This window comes from Sciurus carolinensis, chromosome 3 (genome assembly GCF_902686445.1).
Source record: "Sciurus carolinensis chromosome 3, mSciCar1.2, whole genome shotgun sequence".
Taxonomy (NCBI): Eukaryota; Metazoa; Chordata; class Mammalia; order Rodentia; family Sciuridae; genus Sciurus; species Sciurus carolinensis.
The window spans coordinates 127,078,588-127,101,011 of record NC_062215.1 but is presented as its reverse complement, the minus strand read 5'-3'; the positions used below and the strand labels follow the sequence as shown (position 1 = coordinate 127,101,011).

Here is a 22,424-nt window from a genome sequence, read left to right as displayed (position 1 = left end):
TTGAGAAAGTGAATCATGCCATGATTCAAAAGAGCTGTCCTTCACATAAACCTATGAGCACACATTTAAAAAATGGTTTATTGTACATCTTTGCATTTCTTAAGGCATGAACAATGGCATACGGATGGAACAGGTTCTGGGAAGCATCACGTCTTTTATGAGGAGGCCAGCCACAAGCACACCACATCAAAAATTACTTGAAGTCTGAACCAACCAACTGCTGAGGCGCAGGAGCTCCTGTGACAAGGGGATGGTGCTTCTGGACAATGGACCAAACATGTGGTTTGCATGTTATTTTTACTTTCTTGATCAACTTTAAGCACCAGTTATAGTTTGTTTTTCTTTACAAACTCTTCAGACTTTGGATTTTGTACTCTGCTCCTTTTATTCTGCTTTCTGAGGAGGGTGTGGATTTTTTTTTTTTTTTTTTTTTTAAGGAATATGGTTGCAGCAAAACAGAAAGGATCCAAAAGTGTTAGGGGCCTTGTCTAATGCACTTTTGAAAGTCCATTATAAAGATGAATAGAAAAGCATATGGTAGGTTTTCAGTCGACCCAGAAACCACGCGTAGCTATAAGAAACATAATTGTGCATAGTTATTTATTCATTCAGAGTGTGATATGTGGGCTAACTCTATGTTCCCAGTTTACCAGAGAACAGGGCTGTCTACTTTGCTAAACCCAGGGTCCTTTCGAAGCTCCCAGTAGGTGTCATTGGAGACCCAGGCTTCTCTTTGATTCGCATCAATAACTTTTCTGTGAAAATATAAAAATGAATATTAGCCACAGATCACACCAAGGTGACATGATAATTGGACCCTATCGATTAGACATGTATATATACAGGAGTACTTTGTAAGCCAGAGAGTGTCCCATCTGCTCATAATTGGGGATTTGACTATTTTTGACTAGGAATGAACTAATTTTTGTTGTAAAATGTTTGACATGAAAGCAGGTAGGAGAGGAACTGAAGGGAGGGAAAAATCATCTCCAGGCAGGGACGGAAATCATAAAGCCCCAAATGAAGTGCATGCAAATATTGTAACCAAGAGATTCTGGCTCCAGATTGGCAAGGGTAGTTTCTCCTTTATTTTCAGGGGCAAGTATTCAGTATCAGTAGCTCGGAAAGTCTCTGCAGCTGGTGTCTAATGAGCCCACTTCTGACATCTAAAGGGCGAGGCTGCATTTCTGTCCTGGGGGGCGGGGCGGGGTCATGAGATGACAGCTTCAAAGGATAAGAGGTTTCCTTGAACTTTTCTGTCCAGGCTCTGGAAGGCAACAGATGTATTTGGAAACTATAGACTAATCCGTGATGTATATATAATCACAAATAATCACCAACTCACGCACACTAGAGGCACCAAGTCTGAAAAAAACACAAGCTCTGTGTGACACAAATAAGATTAAAACCTAATGCAGCAGGGCATGGTGGCCCACACCTGTAATCCCAGCGGCTTGGGAGGCTGAGGCAGGAGGATCACGAGTTCAAGGCCAGCCTCAGCAAAAGCAAGGCGCTAAGCAACTCGGTGAGACCCTGTCTCTAAATAAAATACAAAATAGGCTGGGGATGTGGCTCAGTGGTTGAGTGCCCCTAAGTTCAATCCCTGGTACTGCCACCCCAGCAAAAAAAGGTAAACAAAATCAACTTAGTTTTCCTACATTTAAGTTACTTGGATTCTACACTATCCCCCATTTTCTTTATATCTGGAGTTTCTTATGGCCTATGGCAGCCATCTGAAAAACATGAACTTGTTTTGGGAACAAACTGACTTACTTAAAAAATTTTGGTATATGTTCAAGGTTGTTTTCTTCCATATATCGTCTTCGAGATCTCTGGAGTTCCTCTACTCTTTGCTTCTCTGCTGCTGCAGCTTCTAAATTCCCTTCTTCCAAATATCTATGCAGAAAGCAGTTGATATCTCAATATGTTATCCTCTTTTTAGAAAAATAAATCTCACTTGCATAAAATTACACTCCAGTTGCTAAGAACATAACATAATGTACAGTGACACTCTGATAATGTCCCCTCAACACACTCCCCGGACACACTACCTCTCTCTGCCTATCAATTAACATGTTTTCTGTAGATATTAGCTGAATTATTGAACCCAGCAAAATGAGAGTAGGTAGGAGGGAGAGGGGAAAGGTTTGGCCTTTCAGACTTCTCTTTGCTGTCTGGGGTTCTACAGGTTGAGATTTTCAGGACAACTGCAGAGTTCAGGATGAGAACATCATGCAGTCACAAGTTTTGCTCCTTTTCCATAGTAACAAAAGCACTTGTTAAAGGCGATAGTACGGAGGATGATAACTGGATGGTCTCCATCTATTTCAAGAACAGATTGAGAGGCAAGGAGTTTTCCTGTTTTATTGGAGAGAGTAAGACTGTGAAAACAGAAGGTAACAGCTGGGGAAAATTACAACCAGCCACAGAATAGGAAATGAAATTCAGAAAGGGAATATTGAAATAGAATCAAGAAGGAAAAAGCAGACCCAGGGTGATTTGCAAATGTTTACATTTCAAAACAAGAGCAAAGAACAGGGATATACTATGGTATACTAACATTGCACAGGGTTAACTGATCAAATCTGAATGTCAAACAGCAAGACCACATGGGGTGGAAGGAGCATAATTAGGAGAGTTAAATAGTAGAACATTCAATACTGAGAACATTTTGGCAAAAAAAAAAAAAAAAAAAAAAAGATAAAGCCACAAACACGTGGGAAATAGAAGACTGCTCTTGGATGGAACCTGTATGGCATATAGAATATTTTGGGAAAAGTAAAATGAACTCTATAGGAGCAGACATCATGAGTATTATAAAATAATAAAATAAGAATCAGAAGGCATTAAAGATATTGCATTTCCATATGTCTCACTGTGGGACCCAAAGCATGCTGGGCAAACTCTAGACTTTCACACAAAGCATTTCTGGATGCCCCTGTAGCTTATCCTCTTATTCATAAGTTTAAAAGATATTCCATATTACAGGGTAATAGACATAAAGAGGTTAAAACACACACACACAAAACACTGGGTTAGGAGTAATTCTGTACTTAGCAGAGTTTAGGAGTTTGTTGATCTTTAGTCAATTTTGTGTGAGTGGGGGCTGAAACCTTTTATTAAAACCCAGCTGTGTCATCATCCATGGGAACTTTGTGTTGAGATAAGTATCTGTTATGATCACACTGCAAATACTACTCTACTTAGGGTAGAAAACTCCAGTACTGCTGAGTGTATAGGGAACAAAGGAATGACTGAATGAATAGCAAACAATGGTGAAAACAGTCTCAAAGACGGCTGAAGCCCAGGCCATGATATAGGCTGCCTCTGAAACACCTCTGCCATCCCTACCTTTGATCTGGCCGGAACCGGGCGTCTGTCGGTGGAAGGAGATCTTTTAATACAGGATCTAACTCATTGAGCTCAATAGCAAACCGTGTGAAGCCATAGTAGAGCTCATAGTTGGTTGGCATGGAACCTGGAACGAGGTCGATGAACCACTGTGAGAGGAGCAAGCCTGATAGAAAGAACCAAACCTACGCCAGTGCTGAATTAACATACGCTAAGCCAAAAACTGCAGCCACAAGCTCTAGATTGTGGATTTTTTTCAAGTGAATTAAATTGGTTATATTTTGCTAGATGGGGAAGTTTATGTTGATGATCAGAAGTGATAGACTTCTGTATTTAATAAAATTCAGTCTTTAAAACCTTGCACATGTAGTCTTGGTCTTCATTGGCTAAGCTCTCCTCTCACATATTCTATTGGGTAACTAAGTGCTAAGGTGGTTAACGATGAACACTAAAATTTCACCAGAAACACTTATTATTTACTTTTTTAGGAAAGAAAAAGATGTAGATCTAAATTAATACTTATTGGCACTTTGTTCTTTCTCTCTGCTTTTTTTTTTTTTTTTTTGTCCTGGGAATTGAACCCAAGGGTGCTTACCCACTGAGCAACATCTCCAGCCCTTTTTTGTATTTTATTTAGAGACAGGGTCTCTCTGAGTTGCTTAGGGCCTTGCTAAGTTGCTGAGGCTGGTTTTGAACTTGTGATCCTCCAGCCTCAGCCTCCCAAGCCGCTGGGATTACAGGCATGTGCCACCATGCCCAGCTTATTGGAACTTCTTTCTAAACTCAAGGCAGGATCTTTGTGTGCTTTGCTCATTGTTGTACTCCCAAGTCCCTAGAATGAAGCCTAGTCACAGTCAGTATTCAATAAATAGTTATTAATGAATGAACTGATTGCTCTATTAGCAGGAAAGTTAAATAGGCATCAATGCCTTTTAGGAAGCCAATAATTAATTTTAAAATTAAAGACTGATTGACATGTTCCAATGAAAATATATATTGGGCTGGGGTTGTGTTTCAGTAGTACAGCACTCACCTAGCATGTGTGAGGCACTGGGTTTGATTCTCAGAACTCCATATAAATAAATAAAAATAAAGGTCCATCAACAACTAAAAAAAATTTTTTTTTAATTTTAAAAAAAGAAAATAAATGTCATGTGAAGATTTGTTCCATTTAAATGTTATATTCAGTTATATGTTAATGTAGTACCAGAACTCTGTTGATGCCTTTTATTAAATATAAATATATTACAGCTTTTTGCCATTTGAGTGCAAAGATCACTTATTCTGGTGAGTTACTAAATTTGTGGATTTTAAGGTGTTTGTAAGCTTTCCTTTGTTTTATTGAAACAAAATAAATAATATTAATAAGGATTGCTTATATATTTCAATTATTTAAACTCTTTAATACATATACTTAGCTTCTGAAATACTGTAGGCATTACATTTAGAGTGATTTTACATATCAGATTTTTAACATGTCATGTCACCTCAGGTCAGAGACTTGGCCTAATATTTTCACTATCAAGTTTCAAATACTGGCTCTTACATATAACTTAGATGTTTGTATAAATATAACTAAGCACCTACATTTTAATTCTCACCATTAAAGGAATTATAAGGTGAACTGTATGAGATGACATTCCCCTCTGTCACTCACAGGGCCCTCCTGATGCAGGACCCTGGGGCCAGTCTCACCTGGTCTCCAGATGCACTTTGCAGAGGGGGCCACACCACAGTAGAGCCCTTCATGCCACTTCCCAAATAGCCGGTGCACCACCTTTCCTTCCTGATCCATCACAACCCCCTGGACTTCATTTACATTGGAATTCCAATAATTCACCTGGAAAAATCAAACCCCAGTCACTTTAATAATATTGATCTATACAATTTTCATATGGAAAATTTTCTTTACCTTGAAATCTCTTATTCACATCCTTTCCAAGAATCTATCTCAAAATGGAGGGTTGGTTTTCTAAGTGTGTGTTAAGTGTGTATTAAATTTTCTTATGTGCTTGTACCAATATATCACAATGAATCCCATTATTCTTTAACATTATAATATAACAGTACAAGTTAAAAAAAAAGAAAAGTCTGATCTCTACTCCAGGCATGGTAGCATGACATAGAGAAAGCTTGAGTTTCTATTAAGAATCTAATATTAATTTACAGGTTAGAAATTTTTTCCTCAGATCTTCTTGTATTGAATCCTCCCTTTGTTCATGGATTCTGATGAATTTCCACTGGCCATGTTACAGAAATAACTGCTGAATTCTGTAACAGACCCAAATAAATATGGAGGTGGTGCTGTAAGTTCTACTTCAGATCAGAGTGACTGAGGGAAAATGGTGCCCTATGTGCATTTCTATCCCAAACATTTCTTCTTGTCAAAGAAGGGAATGCTTTTCATTGAATTTGTTTGGATTATAAAAGTGGCAGGGTTAGAAAGGCTTGTAGTGAATGGTAGCTATCACTAACATGGCTGCTGTACTCAAGTATTTTCAGAAAATGATAACTGCAGTATAATTGGTTCCCTAAAAGAAGATCACTTTAACACATTGAAATTAAGTAGGAATAGAAAAAGAAAACAGAAGACTTGGTATAGGTGAGAAATGTTTTCTGGAATTTTACTTAAGGAACTGACTGGCTACTTAGAAGATTCTTTAGAATTTAGAAATTTGTTTTTATTTTCTGATCTGAGATGGAGACTTTTTTGACCTCCATTTTTTTTCAGAAGCCTGCATGCCTTGAGCAACTCCATAAAGTGGTCCTGATTTCTTATCAAAAAATGTCCTTAAGACCAATGATACAGGAAAGATTCAGTCGCTGCTAGTTAAGGTAATTGTTCTATTTGTTCCTGAGGAAACACTTTGTGTTATTTTTCCTTTTCTGTCCTATGGCATTATTTACCTTGACAAATGTGAGTTTGCAAATGCAAACACTGCTTTTGGTATTTCTAATAGTTATTTCTCCATAATGCTCTATCCATCTTCTCCCACTGAGGATGTTGTGAATGCATGTGGTCACCTTATTCCACACATAGTAATCTCCGTACCTAGTGAAGAAGAGAACATTGATAAAAAAACAATGATGGTCACAAATGTTACTATTTCTGCTAATAAGAATATTCTTTGGTCAAAGTTTCCTTTCTCTCCATTTTCCTCTCATTTGTTTCTTGAAAGTTTCTACAAAAGTATTTAACACATGGTTCATTCACTTGAAGAACACTGAAGTGCTTCTAAGGCCAGGTGCTAAAGCTACGAAGTTGAAGAGGATCTATTTCCTGCTCCTCAGGGGCCAACAATATGGCAGGAGTATGTGGATATGTAAATGAATACTTAAGGTCAAATATGATGAGGGCTGTAAAAGACACATGAACAAAGCATCACAGGAACACAGGGTGAGTCCTTCATCCTTAGTTCATGTGAAATCTGGGTGAGTTTCAAAGAAGACATCCTAGAAGAGGCTGGGTTGAATCTAAGCTTGGATGGTGGGTAGGAGGGCACCACCTGCTGGGGAAGGCATGAACAAAGTCACAGGGACCAAGACACCATGGTGCATCTGGGGTGAGTGAGTGGTGGGCTCCAGTCATTGGCTGTTGTGGGAGGCAGGGCTGGAAAGGTATCATGAAGCAGGGCAGGGAGGCCATTGATGACCTATCAATGAGTATAGATTGACCCTGCAAGCAAGGGGCCATTAGGGAAGGATTTGTGGTGGGGAGAGGCTCAATAGGGCGTGCATCTAAGACTGATTACTCTAAGAACACTGTTTCATACACCAAGTTAAGAACCAAAGAAGGGAACAATTATTTGGGGAAAAGACAAGTAGCTGGGCAAAGTGGCTCAGGTCTATAATCCCAGTTACTAGGGAGGCTAAGGCAGGAGGATCACAAGTTTCAGGCCAGGCTGGGCAACTTAACAAGACCCTGTCTCAAAATCCCTGGTACCACAGCAAAACAAAACAAAAGAACCCAAACCAAAACCCAAACAAACAAAAACACTAGACAAACACAAACCCACAAATCTAATGTAGTTCTGGGGAGTGAGGGGAGTAAGGTTACAGAATTTCTGCTAAGGAACCAAATGACAGTTTTCAAACACATGTAAGTTTGTACAAAAGAAACACTATTTTCAAAATAAAGTAAAATGCTTCTAAGATTCTAATTAGCACGATGCAGGCCCTAGAGACACATAGCAAAACTCTTCCCTATTTGTGAGTTTCTAAATATTGAAGATTTATCTCCCTCTCCTTACCTTCCTTTATATCCAACCCACCAGCAATTCAGTCATTCAAATAGACAAAAACAAAACAAACCAAAAAAGCGAAATAAAAACCATCATGTCCTTGGCCTCAATGAAAACTTCAATTAATGTAAAAATACTTAAAGGTTATAATGCTCTAAAATCTTTTAATAGCCTCTAAAATACAAACATTAAAGGATCCCATCATTCTTCTTTGATAATATAACAGAAATTTAAAACAGGCATTGGAACTAAGATAAACTCAAAAGTGAAATTATAAAGTATATAACATATAAATGACTGAAAGGAAAACCTTTCATTTCAAATGCAAACAAGCATGGTGACTAGGACCTGGCAGGTACCTGGTTTTGGCTGATGAATGGAGGAGGAGAAATAAATAGGACGCTTTAGTGTAGTTGCTAAAGTTCTCATTTGTTTTAGTGGGGGGTCCAGCTCAAAGCTGTGCTGAAGGTAACAGAACCTTTGAGCATACAGGGAAATGGACCTGTGGGATCTTCTAGAGTCTAAAATACCCACTTATTTAGAAAAGCAGGGAAGAGGCCAAAAGAGAAAGGAGAGTAACCTACTTTGGGAGCATGACATTCAGTGTTCCAACAGGCAGGATTTCCATGGACTTCCCCCAGAACTTGTTTTTCCATCTGATATCTAAATGACATAGGCAAAGGACAAAATACACACACTCCATATCTAATTGTTTGTTCTGTAAAAACTAACTTTTATATTATACTTTACAAAGCACTTTTGTAAGTACAACTGGCTCTATATTGTAGATTTAACATGACAAGTGCCTGAGGATGGCCTGACAAGAAAATATTAACCATAGTCCCCCCAAAATCTACTATGTTTCTCCATAATCATGCTCCATTTGTTTTTAACTTACAAAACTGGAAGAAGCTGGAATAAGTGCGTGTGTGTGTGTGTAGTCACATATACATATAAACATAGACTCTACAGTGATTAATATCTAGATAGTAATATTAAGTTTTAATCAAATGGTAAAACATAGTTAACCTATCGATCAATCCTGAGGTGTATGTAAAAATAATGGCAGGATTTATATATACACATTTCCCTCACTACATGGAAGGGTTATGATTTGGGAGAAGAGTGAAAAATAATAATACAATCTTGAAGCACAGATAAGAAAGACTTATGAGAAAGTGGGATTAATTTAATGAACATGTCCCTATACTGGTGGCTGGGATACAGCCTGAGGCCCAGAACTTCACCTTATACTAGTGGAGGTTTGGATCTGCCTGACATTTGTGATAACCACCTGGTGTCATCTCAATGAACTAAGGGAGCTTAATGCTATCTCCACGAAACTTCTGATTCTTGGTTATGACCAAGAAATGATTTATTGTCTTATTTTACAATAAAATACAGTTATAGGGCTCTATCATTTTCTTTGTTTTCAGGTTAAGGAAATGTTTCTGAGAAGAGTCATTCTGTGAGCAATGAAGCATCCTTCCATATGTAAAGAACGATTTGTGTGTGTGTGTTAGTGTGTGTGTGAGAGAGAGAGAGACAGAGAGAGAGAAGGAACTATTTATACTTAATGGTCAAATCAACATATATATTCTATTCTTTCTAAAAGGGTTTCAAAATTTGATTTTAGGCAATTTGTAACATTCTGAAAAGAACAACAGACATTAATAAGTACAGACTTTAACCTAAACTGTGGAGACCCAGCAAGTTAAAGAACACAAATTACTGCAATGTTTACATAGACAGTCATTGGTATCCCTGGACTATTAGTTCTAGAACACCTATAAATGTCAAAATCTGAGGGCGCTCAAGTCTCCTATATAAAATGGTGAAGTATTTGCATATAATCTATGAATATCCTCTCATATGCTTTAAATCATTTCTAGATGACTTATAATATCTAAAGCAATATAAATATACCTATTAGTGCAGACAGAATTTTTTTCCCAAATATTTTCCATCTGAGGTTGGTCAAATCTATGGGTGTGGAACCCACAGATATGGTGGGCTGTGTATCTAAACAGACTTTGACCACAGATGATGTGCCATAGAGCCTTCCTTCAGGATTAAAATCTCTGCATGCCCAAGAAGCAAGAAGGCTACATATCTCATAGATTCAGACAAAAAGGCACAATGTGATAAAGTAATGACTCCAAGCTGGCAGTCAGCAGAGGGCTCTGTGTTCCATGGGCCTTGCTTCCCAGATGCACAACCTCATCTCCCAGAGGACACAGTTTCATATTTAAACCAGGAAATTTGATTTCTCCAACTGAGTTCCACACCAATTACCAATATTCTCTGAGTTCCAAAGGTAGAAATCTAAACTGAGTACAGTGTACCTTCAGAAGGTAGAAAAATTTTCATAGACTCATAGATTTGACTTTAAATTATAATTGAAATACAAACCTTGCCAAAACACAAAATTCTTTGATTCACAGTGACAGGCAGAAATGGGTGGATGATGGCTAACCTGACAATTAAAAACAAAAAAGAAGGCAATGATGGCAGTGTTAAAATTTTCATAAATGGAATTTATTTACAACGTAAAAAGGTCACCTCCCAATGAAAACCACAATCCATCCATCTCTATTAGTGAATTATTCTCAGAATGTATAAGCAAATCTTTAATTTTAGAACTTTGTGCTTAAACACAGAGAGCTTATGCATACTTAGAGGGGGTAATGATGCAGATAAACTGAGTTTCCTGTTAATTACATCATGACCCATTCCAAACACATCTGTATCAAAAGGTTGCTTTCATTACCAATCTGCCCTCCTACCCATGTAGAAACCTTACTTACTTGTTCTGAGAAAAATCGGAATCCCTTGTCTTCTCTAATGCATTCATAAGTCTCCCCAAGGACTGGGTTGAATGGCTTACTTCCTGCTCTGAAGTAGGTGGAGCAATATCCTGAAACTGCAAACGCAGCAACGAGAACCTGTTAAGACATTCAAGAAAGGAAAATAATATAGAAGTCATGGCTGCTGGGTTCTGTTCATCCCTATTCCTCTAGATTGTACAAACCCCACATTGATGGGTGTTGACTTGATGCCTTTTGCAGTTTCTATTACTTGTACAGAACTGGCATCAATGCAGGGAGAAAAAATAAGCTAAAATGAGGTTGTACTTCTTCCATGGGAACCAGCAGGCCACTGAGGTCAAGTACTTTCCATTCATATGTCCACCCAATTTCATGAGTATCAGAGTTCAAAGGACCTGAAACCCCGTTACAGGCTATAATATGTGCAGTCTCAGTACCATAGACAGGAGGTGGGTGCTGCTGGTGCCTGTTGGAAGGAGAGTAGGGCAAATTTTCCCATCTATGGAATAAAGGGCAAAGTACCAACAGCAAGTTACTTTCTTAAAAATAAGTTCCTGGATAGATGGGCTGTCTTGGCATTCAGGAAAAGCTGATAAGGCAAGAACTGACATGACTTTGCTACCTTTGCATTCTAACTTTAGGAACACTCCAGACGACAGATACAATCACAAAATACATATGTTCCAGTAAGGGTATCTAGAACTACTTGGCCCTGATTAATTATGCAAACAGACTGATTCCTCTCTTACCTATGCAGTGGGAATGTCATGCAAAACCCAAATGGGTCATCTTAATGGTTTGTGGTTTAGCCAATGACAGGTGCTGCCCTGTCATTTATTACCATGCGCTCATACGGATCATCCGTCTCTGAGGCCTTGTCCAGCAGCTCACTGTATTCAATTTCCTCACAGAGATGCTGCAGGGTGTTGAGTGGTTCGTTGAGCTCCACAGGCATTGAGACTTTGGACAGATCTTTACCGATGTTATTTCTCAAGATATTCCACAGGTTAATGTTACTGGTGTCAGGGCAAGGAGCAGGCAGGCAGGTGCGACGGCCATTTCGGAAGGCGCCTCCTGTGAGCTCCCCGTTCAGGACTGGGAGAGGAGAATCACAGTGAAAGATACTTTGCTTTTCTGATTTCATAATATCAGGGAGGAACTTCTTCAAATAATTCTGATTGTGATACATTTATTGAGACTTCATTATATTCTCTTGAGACTAAATGGAGTTATTTCTTCGTGAGGTATTTCACAAAACATCACATGATTTTTTTTTTTAAACAAGATGTTAAATATACTCAAATGTTATTTTAGAAAAGACAAGTCAAATTTTAAAAAGTACATTTAATAAAAAGGATTTAAAGTGGGTATAAGCAAAGTGTAAAACCTTTTCACTAGACCATGTATTTAACAGATTTTACAACCATTCATCTCAACAGATAATGCAAAATAAAATTTATGGAACAATCAGCTGGAAAAAGAACAATTAGTGAAGGGGAGAGGGGAGTGACTGTTCATTAGTTCACCAGTGTTGTAATTTGGCATGTAGATAGAACAACCTGGAAGCTCAAATGATGCATACTTTGCCGAGAAATATTGTCCGCAACACTGGTGTTGTCTTCAGATATATTATCACTCACATCGCTGATGTAAGACTCGTCATCTGAAGCCTAAGGAAAGAAAGAACACAAAGAGATCAGAATTCTTGGTCTGATTCTTGTCTTGAAAGCCCAGATAATCAAATGATTAAAAAAATAAAAGAGTATTTAAACGAGAGCAGAGGTGGTAGTGGGAATGTACTTGGCATATGGTCAATGAACACTTGAGGGTCTTCCAGGAGCCTGGATAAAGATTGCTAGGAAGGAGCCCTTGTCTTAAATAGCTCCTTGTCTTAGTTGGGGTGGGAAGCTAGGGAGGTCGGTATGTAACCAGGAACACTGGAGAACAGGAAGTAAGAAGGCACTGGGACTCCACCTAGAGGACTCAGGAGAGGTAGCCCAAAGGAAATATTTGAACTGAGGGTTAAAGAATGAATGGGAGGTGTCCAATCATTACCAGGGGGAGGAGCACAGGAAGAAGGGAGAATGCGCAAATGCGAAGACTAAGAGAGAAACATTATTGTAGGAATACTAAGGCATTGAGAGCAGGTTGACAGAGGACAAGACAAGAGGAGGACATGACAATGACAGCCTTTTCAGGCCAACCAAAGGAGTCATGTAGAATTCCATGGGTTATTTAAAAAAAAAAAAAAAAAAAAAAAAGCAAGGGAACGCAAGAGTCAGGTTTAGTTTCTGGGAAGATCACTGGCAGCTCTCCCCAGGAAGGCTGGAGGTTGGGGCTCTGCAAACGCAGGTGAGGAACACTGATAGCTCAGAAGCAGACGGCTGCAGTCAAGATGGGGAGACAGCAAGAATTCAGCCATTCTCTTCCAGAGAAAAACATGGAACTAAAGTGAAACTAAAATTAGCATAAAATGACATTAAAGAACAACATGCACACTAAGGGCAGTGAGAAAAAGCAGAGAAGAAAAGAGAGGAACATGAAATCTGACAGAAATGGGGGGGAAAGTCAAAATTTTTACTACAAGCAAGAAAACTGTTAATATTTATTTACTTTCTTCAAAGGAGAAAAAGTACTATGTGTTTTTTTCTGAACATGAAAACAAAACAATCTTATTTTTAAAATATTAGAAATTACATGAGGAGCTGGACGCGTTGGTGCACACATGTAATCCCAGTGGCTCGGGAGGCTGAGGCAGGAAGACCGAGAGTTCCAAGCCAGCCTCAGCAAAAGCCAGGTGCTAAGCAACTCAGTGAGACCCTGTCTCTAAATAATATACAAAACAGGGCTGGGGATGTGGCTCAGTGGTTGAGTGCCCCTGAGTTCAATCTCCAGTGCCACCCACCAAAAAAAAAAAAAAAAAAAAAAAATTACATGAGCGTAAACAGATGAGCATGATAATCACCCATAATCCCATCACCTAAAGGAAACTACTTCAACATTTGGGTGGTATTATTCCCCAGTTTCAAAATGCTTACATAGACACATCTCTCTGTGGCTACTGAAAAACGAGATCGATTTCCAAGTTGTTTTGTAGTGTTCTGAATACATTTTCACTATAGTGGGTATGGTTCTTCACCTTTACTTGGAAAAGCAGCATATTTCATTATATATTTATAACATAAGGGATTTAACCATCATTTCCAACTTTTTACTCTTATAGACAATAATTGGATGAACACCTGTAAATATATTTTTAAATCCTTCCTAATGATTCCATTAAAACATCCCATTTACTTCATTCAAAAATTTTGCTTAGCTATTTTAAAATAGATAAAATGGGTCACTTTCAGGCATTAGTCTTATGTTGCCAAATTGCCCTCTGAAAGACTATATTAATTTGTTCTCTCCAGTAGTATAGAGAAACACCCATCTCTCCATATCCACTTAGACACTAAACATTTTTGTTTACTACTCACCTAATACAAATAAAAAGATCTTTGGATTTCATCTTTCATGAACTTGTTATCTTTCACATATTTTTCTGTTTTCATATGCACTGTATTTTTCCTAGCTTGCAATTTATTTTTAAATTTTATGTCAACTTTTTCTGCCATTAAAAGTTTTAAATTTGTGTGTAATAAAAACAACTATTCAAAAAAAAACAAACAAAAAAAAAAAACCAAACAAAAAAACCCAACTATTCTTTATCTTTAAGATTACTGGATTTGTTGTTTATGCTTTTAAGATGAGGGTTGAAAAGACTGTTTAGGGTGGTGGGCAGCATGACTATATGTGTGGACCGTCAATGTACAATGTACAATTTACTTTTGTACAGAATAAATCTATAAGAATGGCAAGTGGAGAATAAAATTTGCTTCTGACTCATATTTTCCTGTTGCACCTTGTTCTCACAGTTCCCACTGACTGCAACTGAAAACCAGCAGGCTCATGAAAGCTAAGTTTCTTAGCTTAGAAGAAAAAAAAGCAAATCAAACTCTTCTACTCAGTTTCTCTGAAAAATGTTCATCAAACTCAATTGTGTTTGAAGAAACAAATGCCTACCCAAATCAAATTCATATTACATACATGTTTATTGTTTTAAAAATTTGTTTAGAAAACACTCATGCTGCCAGGCACAGTGGTGCATGCCTGCCATCCCAGAAACTTGGGAGGCTGAGGCAGGAGGATTGCAAGTTCAAAGCCAGCCTCAACAACTTAGGGAGGTCTTCAGCAACTTGGTGAGACCTTGATTCAAAATAAAAATATGAAAAAAAAAAAAAAAAAAAAAAAGCCAGGGGGATGGTGCTGGGAACATGGTTCAGTGGTTAAATGCCCCTAGGTTTAATCCCCAGTACCAAAAACAACAACAACAACAAAAACAACAACAACAACAACAAAACGATGAAAACAAAAAGAAAACACGCTTATTCTACAGAAAGCTATACATAGTGTTCTATTCCTCTTTAACTTTGACCTCTCCCAAACTAATATATCATAGAAATGATCCAATATCACTGGTGTAAAAGAATTCTCCAATGTAGGTGGTCCCTTACATAAGATATATACACATCGAGTGAGTATCTGTGTGTATAGTAACTAAGTTTGGGCTGTCTTGCTGTGGTCCCCTTATGTTGTCCTGTACACAAAGGCTCTGCAGTATTATAATAAACAGTTTGTTTTCAGCCCCATGATCTTGGAGCCAAATATTTCTTGTTATGAACTTTGAGACTCCAAAGGGTTCAGGAAGTCCACCCCCCACCCCCAAGTGGAACCAGGGATACAACACTGTAAAAGAAGTTTAAAAGCAGAGGCAAGGAAAGTAGACCATTCTGGAAGCAAGGCGACCGTGTTTTTAAAAGGAGCTGAGAATTCATTAAGCAAAGTGCACTGGTAAATACCACTTAAAGATTTTTCCCTCACTCATGGGAAATACGGATGTAAGACAGCTAATGCCCAGATGCTCCTAATAAGCCCTTGTAAATGTGTTACAAGCGCTCCTTTCTCCGTTCAGTTAGCAAATATTTATGGAGCACCTGCTCTGGGCTCACCAGAACTGTTCTGCTGCTGGATGCACAACGGGAAAGTCTCTGTCTTCATGGAGCTACATTATAGTGGGGTAAACAAAACCAACAAGTTAATACAGGAAAGACACAGTCTATTTAGAGAGTGGTAATTATGAAAGATAATAATGAGGGAAGAGGGATATAAAAGGTTAGAGGAGAAGAGGAAATGGCAGCTTTAAGTTTTAGATAGGTCAGCTAGTGTTGGCTTCCCTGGAGGTGACTTTTGTGTAAGGGATTACATTGAATAGAGGAAGTTAAATGTGTGGGGGAGCTAAATGTAATATGTGTGTGGAGAAGGGCTCCAAGCACAGTGGACAGCTAGTGCAGGGAACCAGTCTCCACTGACAGCTGCAGTGTAGAACGTGCAACTTGAGCCTGCCCTGCAGCTGCTGCTAGGATTCACACAGGCATGGCAAACTCACTGAGCTGACTTTCCAAGTCTGTTAGTGTGAAGACTTGAGGCACCCTCTTGGGGGACCTCATCACAAAGAAATTTAGAGACGAGGGCAATGAGCTTGACTCAATAACCAAGCCCTAGCCAAAGGGGATAAGTAACTCTGAGAACACCATGGTGACTGTCACTTCAGTTTACCTCCTGGTCTGGCCCCTTCAGATACTCAAGACTGAGAGTTGTAAAGGGAGAAGATGTAAATACAAACAGTTAATTTTGAAAACCTATAAAACAGAAACAGGTGTGCAGTTCAGTTCTTCCCACAGTTTGATGTAGGGGAGAATCACTCTCCTTGCTACACCAAGGGACACAAGTGTTTTTAGCACATCCAGAATTACCCCTTTGGCTGCTGGAAGGCTCCACAAGAATAGAGGTAGCATAGGGCTGCACCTGAGAGCAGGGATGAGCTTATAGGGGTCTTTGGGTAATAACTAAGTAGTTAGAATGTTATCCTAAGGACACTGGGGGATTTGCCTTTTAGAAATATTAATCAGGTTGCCCAGTGGAAAACAGATTGGAGGGGATGAGAAGGCAGGCAGGGAAACTGGATATGAAGGGAATGGGTAATCCAGGTTGGGAGGGAAGCTGGGTCTGGACTGGACTGGACTGGAGTGGTGGCAGAGAAGCTGCAGAAAAATGTGTGGATCTGAGAGTACTTAGACGAAAGGCGCTACAGACCCGGATGAGTGGATCAACATGGGCAACAGTAGAGAAAAGAAGGAGTAAAGGGGAATGCTCCAATATCCAAGCTGAACACTTGGGTGAAGGAGCCTAAGGAAGTGAATGAGGGGTATGGGTGTGTGTTTGTTATTTCTTGGGGTGTGGTGTGTGTGGAAAGGGGTTTGTTGATAATTTTTCTGGACATGCTGAACTATGTTTTTTTTTTTTTTTTGGTGGTGCTGGGGATTGAACCCAGGGCCTGGGCACATGAGACAAGCACTTCACCAACTGAGCTATATCCCCAGCCCTGACATGCTGAACTATGGGCACTGGGGTGGCAATGTCAAACAGGTAGCTGTTATGTGTATCCTGAGTGGACTCATTCCGTCTCCAGACCCACCCTACCCTTGAGCTTTGGACTTTCCTATTCAACTATCTGGCAGATAACACCCCTAGAAGAGGTCTGACAAACTCATGGTGCCCCACATTAAATGATCCTCTCCATACTTCCCTATCCCTCCTCATCTCTGCCACTAGCTTCATTCTCTGCCTCAGGAAGATGATGGCACCACCATCTTCCTTGGACTTGTGCAATAACTTACTTCACATCCTCTTCATTTCTGTATCCATAGTCTAGGCAAAGAGTACCTGAGCATCCAGCTGGGTGTGCACCAAGAACTTGGGAACAGGGAAATAAGCTCGTTCCCAGAGAGAGAAGCTAAAAAAAATCACTGCATGATAGGTCCAAGCTCAGATAATGTGCAATCAAGTCTAACTGTAACCTGACTGAAGGATGGAGGACTGGTCAGCAATGGGAGCTCAGATGAGAGTTAAAAAAAAAAAATTCTGGTAGCATGTCTCCAGCAAAGTCATCTCTGAAACAGAAGAAGACCCCAATCGCCATGTATGTCTGTCCATGTGGCAGAGTACCCCTATAAAGAGGAGGGAGCATGAAGCTGTCACATCCTGGCCCTCCTAACCTTAAGTTCACTGAACTCACTTCTGCTGCCATTTGTTGCTCACCAAGCAACCTCTCGAGTACAATTAGGTTTGTCATGAAGATTTGCCTACAGGCAAAGAGGCAATAATAGCAAGCAAGATCATTCTGTTGATCTGATAGTATCAATTACCATTACACATAACTAAACTAGCTCTCAGTATTGTGTATGGGAGTCTCTCTGAACCTGTTAATGCCTGCCTGGGGATCTGGGCGACAGCTGTATGCCTTAGTATGCCAACAAAGTCAGCATCTGGTACAAGAATTCTTTTTTACATGTCCCCACTATAAAAGTGATATGTGTTCATTATTTCTTGCTCTTCTTCACTTTATTTTTGTTTCTAAAATCACTCATAATTCCAAACATTCCAAAATAACTACTACTGTCAGGATAGTAGATAGATGGGATTTTCTTCCCATCTATTTTCAATGCACATAGAAATAATATTTAGCAACTATTTCTTTCTTTTTTGGTAAAAATGCATTACAGATTTGCAATTTCAAATGATAAAATTCATAACTGGTTATGTAGGAAAGAGTTTTGTCCACTTTCCTTATGCAAAAAACAAAACAAAACAAAAAAATCAAAGTACACTTGAGTAAATTCCAGAAATAGAACCAATTTCTGAAACCTGACCAAGAAAGCAGTTCCTTGTTTTAAGAACTTTCCAAGACTCATGAAAATTAACAATGAGGCTTCTGTGATAGTCTATGTCTAAACTCCCAAAGTCACAAATATCCAGCTAGACATATGCTTGGTATTATCCTTCTATGTTCAAATTCCTGTCACTGGTAAAGATATATAACATATATGTGTCTGCACGTATGCATGAATGGTGGTTTTCTAGTTCTCATATTTTTTTCTATTTTAATAGTTAGTCTCCCTTCTGTAAAGAACTCTGTCATTAATGATTTGGTTACCCTGAAAATATGAATCATAGAAGAAAATCAGATTTAATTTTTGATTCTTTCCCTTTATTCATTAAGCTTAAGAGTAGAGTAATGAGTAGATGCCTGGAAGGGTTGTTAAGTGCTGTAAATGGGAACCAAAATGGTTTGCATACTTTTGGCTATGTTACAATTTGAGCATTTTGTCATGATGTAAACAAATACAACCAGGAAGTTCCACAGTCTCACTTTCTTTAACCCAAACTCATAGTCTCAAACAGCTGAGACAGACACATCCAGGACTCTCACCTCATTCTCTGATGAACTTGCAGAGAGAAGCACCTCTTGGGCATCGAAGAACTCAGACACAGACTCTGACATGGAGAGGCGGCTCTCATTGGCTACTTGCTGTGATAGGGGGAGATTGACGTGGATTTGCTCACCAGCCTACAGAAAAGAGAAGAACACTGCATAATCAGTTTTTTCCCTGGTAAAATAGCTATTCTCTTAAATTAGCCAGATTTCTAGAGAAATCCATGCTGTGTGTTACAACATTGAAGACTACAAGTAATTTTTACTTACTACTACCTAACTTTCCTTCCAATATGTTTAAAGACTTTAGAAGGCATAGTCGAAAGGGGCTGGTGTAGGGGACTTGATTTTAAACCTGATTTTAAATTCCTCTTATTCTTAGGAATGCCATTACTAGACATGTATCGGTATACTAAACTTCAAGGAGTACTTGTAGAAACTACTAGAAATGTGCTAAAAAAACAACATATAAGATCAATTTTTGAAACAGAATATATAAAAAGCATTTTCTAATTAGATCATGAATTTTTAAAAATATTTTTTGGTTGTTCATGTACACAATATTTTTCTTTACATATTTATTTTTATGTGGTGCTGAGGATTTAATCCTCACACCTGCGAGGCAAGCTCTCTACCATGCAGCTGCAACCCCGCGCATAGATCATGAATTTTAACCAGTGAAAAATGACCAAAGTATTGAAAACTGTATCAAATTGTATTTTTATTCACTAAATAATAAATAATTGTTTTTAAGGAGTTTTTAAAGTTTTACTCAAAAATATGTAAGAATACACACACATGTATATTCTATTCTAGTGCATACTCAGCTGAATAAAAGGTCTCAACTGAGTATTATTAAATGACTTTTGAATTATAAATTTCAGAAATACTTCGATTCTGGGTAGTTGAATGAATATAATGTCATCAGAGATCCGAGGGCCTCTGGAGCTGAATGAACACAGGGTGGACAACTTGTCCAAGATATGTGGTCTTGGAATATTTCCTAAGCAGTTGGATGGTGTAACCCTTACACCTGCAGATTGCTAGTGAAATATATGCTTTTGGTACAAATATGACCTACCACTCATTAAAATTCTCACCTCGTTACATGTATCATGGTGTATAAAGCTCTAATATTACTGTTGAACAGCATTAAGTTCTCATGGCTATACAACGATAATTTCATAAAGGGTCATAAACAGAATTACACACTTAAGTTTAGCCTGAATTTTGATTGTTCTATTCTCTTGCCATTTCTTCAATCTGAGAAATGGAACAATAATGGCACCTACCTTAGAGAATTGTTGGAAGTGTCCGGGGAGACAATACATGCAAAGTGGTTAGCACAATGCCTAGCACACAACGAGCGCCACTTGACACCTGTTAGCTATGAACTGCCATCATCACCCTCAGTGGGAGCTGCAGCAGTACCATTAGTGCTATCCTAGCAAGATTAGGTGACTTTCAAAACAAAACTTAAGAAAACTTTCACTAAGCAATTTCTCAGCTAAAAGTGTTTTCTTCCAACATGTCACTGGTCATTCGATGTTAATGAACATTTTAAATGAGAAATGTGACACAAGAAAAATTCACAAGCTGGGGTAGATTTATAATTTAACTACTTGGTGGCATCCGGTGAACACAGGAATAAATAAAAATAAACTTATCACCAAGAATAAATGATGTCAAGCTCATGTACATTCTCTACTCCAGAGAACACTGAAGTGTCAGCAACCCAAGTATTTATGGAGGGAATCTTATTAACAGGGAAAGAACTGTATAAAAATAAACAAAAATATACAGGAAGTTTATATGCTATAAAATATGTATTCTACATTTATTAAAAATGAGTCTTACCTCATCAGGGCTAGGAATAATATTTACACTGACAACCTGATCACAAATAATAGATTCTGAATGTATTCTGTTCAACCGACTCCTTAATTCAGCGTTCTGGTTGAGTGCCTTAAAATAATAAAAACAGCACTTGTAATTTCTAATTAACAAGCAAGCATAAGACAGAACAAGTACACAGGTACAACTTAGACAACAAAGTCTGTGATGTTCTTAGCTCCAACTTTTGGGATCATCATGAGCCATTATCTTGTGGATAAGAAGGAACTAAATGGCTCAGAATTAAGGCACTGAATTTTTGTAATATAAGATCATGGGTTAGTATATTACAGAGTTAGTGGATTTAATAAAACTGATTTGTGGATTTTTTTCTCTTATAGATTGAGGCCCATTACATCCAGGCCCCAGTCTGCCACTGTGTATATATATATATATATATGTGTATATATATATATATATTGCTTTTTTTGCAGCCTCAGATGATCCTTTATTTTTTTTGGTTCTAGTTTCTAAAGTTCAAGAGTCACTTCAAAATCAGGTAGTTATCTAAAATGATTTGGGAGTGGAATGAAGAATATATTTGTTTTAGTTTATAGAATTGTATTTGAACGTGATTCAAGCAACAGTTGCACCTTCATTCTCCAGGAGCATATAATTAATACACATGTCATTGCAGCAGAACTAATTTGAGCATAGACTCAAAGTGGCTTCATGGACCAGTATAGACCTTGACAACCATAAAAGAGAACAAAACACCAGTAGTAACCAACTCTAAGTTATATCACACTACTTTTGACATACCATACATTAGCATCAGTTAAACACTACTTGCTATAACAGAGTTTAATACATGCAGCAACTGCATTTATTACAAGAGCAGAACAGCCTCACATAAGCATGACCCTCCTACAAGGCCCTTTTGAACAAAGGTACAGTGTCCTCCCTGAAGTGCACATCACACTGATGCATGGGAATATTGTCCATTTATGTAACAGAGATGTGATTCACTGGAATTATATCAAGCCTCAAGTGTAACCCCTGTTTGAGGTCAAGACCCAGTGTAAAGATGTGCAACTACTTTCCTTCCCATTAAAATTAGCAATTAGAAGATGGAGGTAGATGTTTTATAGTAGAGGATATATATTAGGGTCTACTAGAGAAACCATCTGCCCCAGAAAATGGGCATTCTGCTTTATTCGAATCAATGAATACTATAAACCAATTCATATACAAATGTAAACTCCTAATTATAATTCTGATCTATTAAAACACCCAGGGTGAACAAAAGTGAGTTAAACTCTACACTTGGGCAGGGCATACTCCCTGAGCACGGAGTAGGACGTGTCTCTTCTGTCCTCTCCACATCTTGGTTCCCACTTCTTCCCTCTCTTCAACACTGCCTTTGCTTTTTGAGGACAGAACTGTTCACTCACAGATTTTGGCTTTTCAGAGCCAGTTTATAAAATGCATCAAATAATACACTTTATCTGGTGTGCCAAGCATTGGTGGATACAGATCCAACAACCATTGCATTTGAAGACAGGAGGAAATGTGTCCCTGGTTATCTGAGAAATCAGGGAAGTTAGAAACAAAAGGTAATTATGTTCTTATTGAATAAATCATGTGCCCTAAAGGAAGAATCCTAATATCTTTTCATCTTGTAAAACTGCTCAGGATCATTTTTCTTGGAGCAAAACCTTGAAAACTTAGAATTTGAAAAAAAAATACTTGCTAATCTTATCCTTTATGACTACTATAGGCATGTTTATTTGTTCT

General features: G+C 38.3%; 1 protein-coding gene across 10 annotated transcripts in view; it reads right to left on the bottom strand.

Annotated features, from left to right (window-relative positions):
• Positions 1 to 364: 364 nt before the first annotated feature.
• The window catches only part of Osbpl6 (oxysterol binding protein like 6), a 198,244-nt gene continuing 176,184 nt past the window's right edge, over positions 365 to 22,424 (bottom strand). For 8 of the 10 annotated variants that reach the window (XM_047545029.1, XM_047545030.1, XM_047545031.1 and 5 more), the window contains 12 exons: positions 20,652 to 20,759; positions 18,792 to 18,929; positions 12,003 to 12,090; positions 11,262 to 11,515; positions 10,400 to 10,537; positions 10,005 to 10,068; positions 8,177 to 8,255; positions 6,259 to 6,403; positions 5,047 to 5,191; positions 3,352 to 3,478; positions 1,774 to 1,896; positions 365 to 755 (listed from right to left, as the gene is read on the bottom strand). In XM_047545029.1, coding sequence (XP_047400985.1) covers positions 647 to 755; positions 1,774 to 1,896; positions 3,352 to 3,478; positions 5,047 to 5,191; positions 6,259 to 6,403; positions 8,177 to 8,255; positions 10,005 to 10,068; positions 10,400 to 10,537; positions 11,262 to 11,515; positions 12,003 to 12,090; positions 18,792 to 18,929; positions 20,652 to 20,759 — 1,518 coding nt within the window. In that variant the 3' untranslated portion in view covers positions 365 to 646. The remainder of the gene's footprint in view (positions 756 to 1,773; positions 1,897 to 3,351; positions 3,479 to 5,046; positions 5,192 to 6,258; positions 6,404 to 8,176; positions 8,256 to 10,004; positions 10,069 to 10,399; positions 10,538 to 11,261; positions 11,516 to 12,002; positions 12,091 to 18,791; positions 18,930 to 20,651; positions 20,760 to 22,424) is intronic. The other 2 variants (XM_047545035.1, XM_047545038.1) reach the window with 1 other exon arrangement.